The following is a 1,508-nucleotide window of genomic DNA, read 5'->3' on the forward strand; positions in this document are numbered from 1 at the left end:
CCTAATAAAGTGGCCGGTGAGTGTATTTAATTAATAAAAAAAAAACAAGGTTCTTTTTGAAACTCTGGCTTTACTTTCCACTTGAGCTTTGTAGCTTTTTAACTCTCCACTTTTGTAGGAAATGAAGCTTTGTTAGTTCTTGTTTGAATGGTGAGAAATTCAGTTTTCTTATGAGAATCAAGGGAAACAAAAGAATGTGACGTTGCAGGCAGAGTTTTTCAAACAAAGAGCTGAAAAGAGGAAGATGCGAGGCTGATCTGCAGTTACTGATTACAGATGGAACTGGTTGGTTCTCCTCAGATTTGATTACAGCAAACCTGAAACAGGAAGTTTCATCCTCCTCTAAAGGCTGCGTGTCCACAGGATGTATGAAAGTTACAGGGTGAATAAGCTCTTTTCATCTTCTGATCAGAACGAGGAGTCCTGATAAAAGTAGGAAAACTATAACATTGAACAGGGAGGTGGGAGGAGCGGCCCCCCCGCTCGTCTCACCGTGTCGATGATGTAAAAAGCTCCGTCCAGGTTCCCGGCAGTGATGTTGAAGGTGAGCAGCGCGTTGCGTCCGCTGTCGGCGTCGCTCGCGCGCACCTGGGCCACAGAGGTGTGCACGGCGGCGGTCTCGCTCACGCTGGTGTTGTACGGCAGGTTGAGGATGACCGGGTCGTTATCGTTGACGTCCAGGACGTTCACCCCCACCACCACCTGAGCACAGGGACGGACCCCGAAAACCTGTCAGAATGTTTACGTTCCCTTCGTCCGCACTTAAAACTTTCATTTATTACAACCAGAGTTGTAAAGTAACTAAGTACAAATACTTTACTGTACTTAAGTAGAATTTTTCTGGGTATCTGAATTTGAATTTTCTGCAATAAAGCAGCGTGAATGATTGCTAAAAAAAGATTGACAAAAACTTTGTAATTTGTTGTAAAATAAACAAAAAAAGCTGAAAGATTACATTTGTTTGAATCAAGCTTTTGGAAGAACTAGCTTAAATTATCACAAAAAGGTGAATTTAGCTGAAAATAGCTTTAAAAAAGCTTAAATTGCCACAAAAACATCAATTTAGATGAGTTAAAAAGAACGGAAAGATAGCTGAAAGCTAATGTTAGCAAATAAGAAGCTCGAGGAAGCTAAAATTATCAATAGTTGTAAAATAACAAAATACAAATACTTCATTACAGTACTTTAGTAGAAACTTTGGTTATCGGTATTCAGAGTAGTAAAGTAACTGAGTACAAATTCTTTGATACTGTACTTGAGTAGATTTTTTGGGTATCTGTACTTTACTTGAGTAATTATTTTTCAGCACTTTTTACTTCTACTAATTACATTTTTAAAAAGACAAGAAGTAGAAAGTTTTGCTTGTTTTCATTCCAGCTTATTACAAAATAAATACTATCCTGCCACGTCTGCCTTTCTGTCCTTGACTAACATGCGCAGTAGAGGTAATTAGGGCTGCCGCAAACAATTATCTACATATAGTTATATATTTAATATATAAATTATAT

The 1,508-nt window shown here is 38.3% G+C and overlaps 1 protein-coding gene across 1 annotated transcript in view; it reads right to left on the bottom strand.

Annotated features, from left to right (window-relative positions):
* Positions 1–1,508, bottom strand: part of cdh23 (cadherin-related 23) — a gene marked incomplete at its 5' end in the record, with an annotated part of 152,643 nt that overhangs the window by 31,488 nt on the left and 119,647 nt on the right. The window contains 1 exon segment of the mRNA XM_014005461.1: positions 493–702. Coding sequence (XP_013860915.1) covers positions 493–702 — 210 coding nt within the window.

This window comes from Austrofundulus limnaeus, unplaced genomic scaffold, assembly GCF_001266775.1.
Source record: "Austrofundulus limnaeus strain Quisiro unplaced genomic scaffold, Austrofundulus_limnaeus-1.0 Scaffold30, whole genome shotgun sequence".
Lineage (NCBI taxonomy): Eukaryota > Metazoa > Chordata > Actinopteri > Cyprinodontiformes > Rivulidae > Austrofundulus > Austrofundulus limnaeus.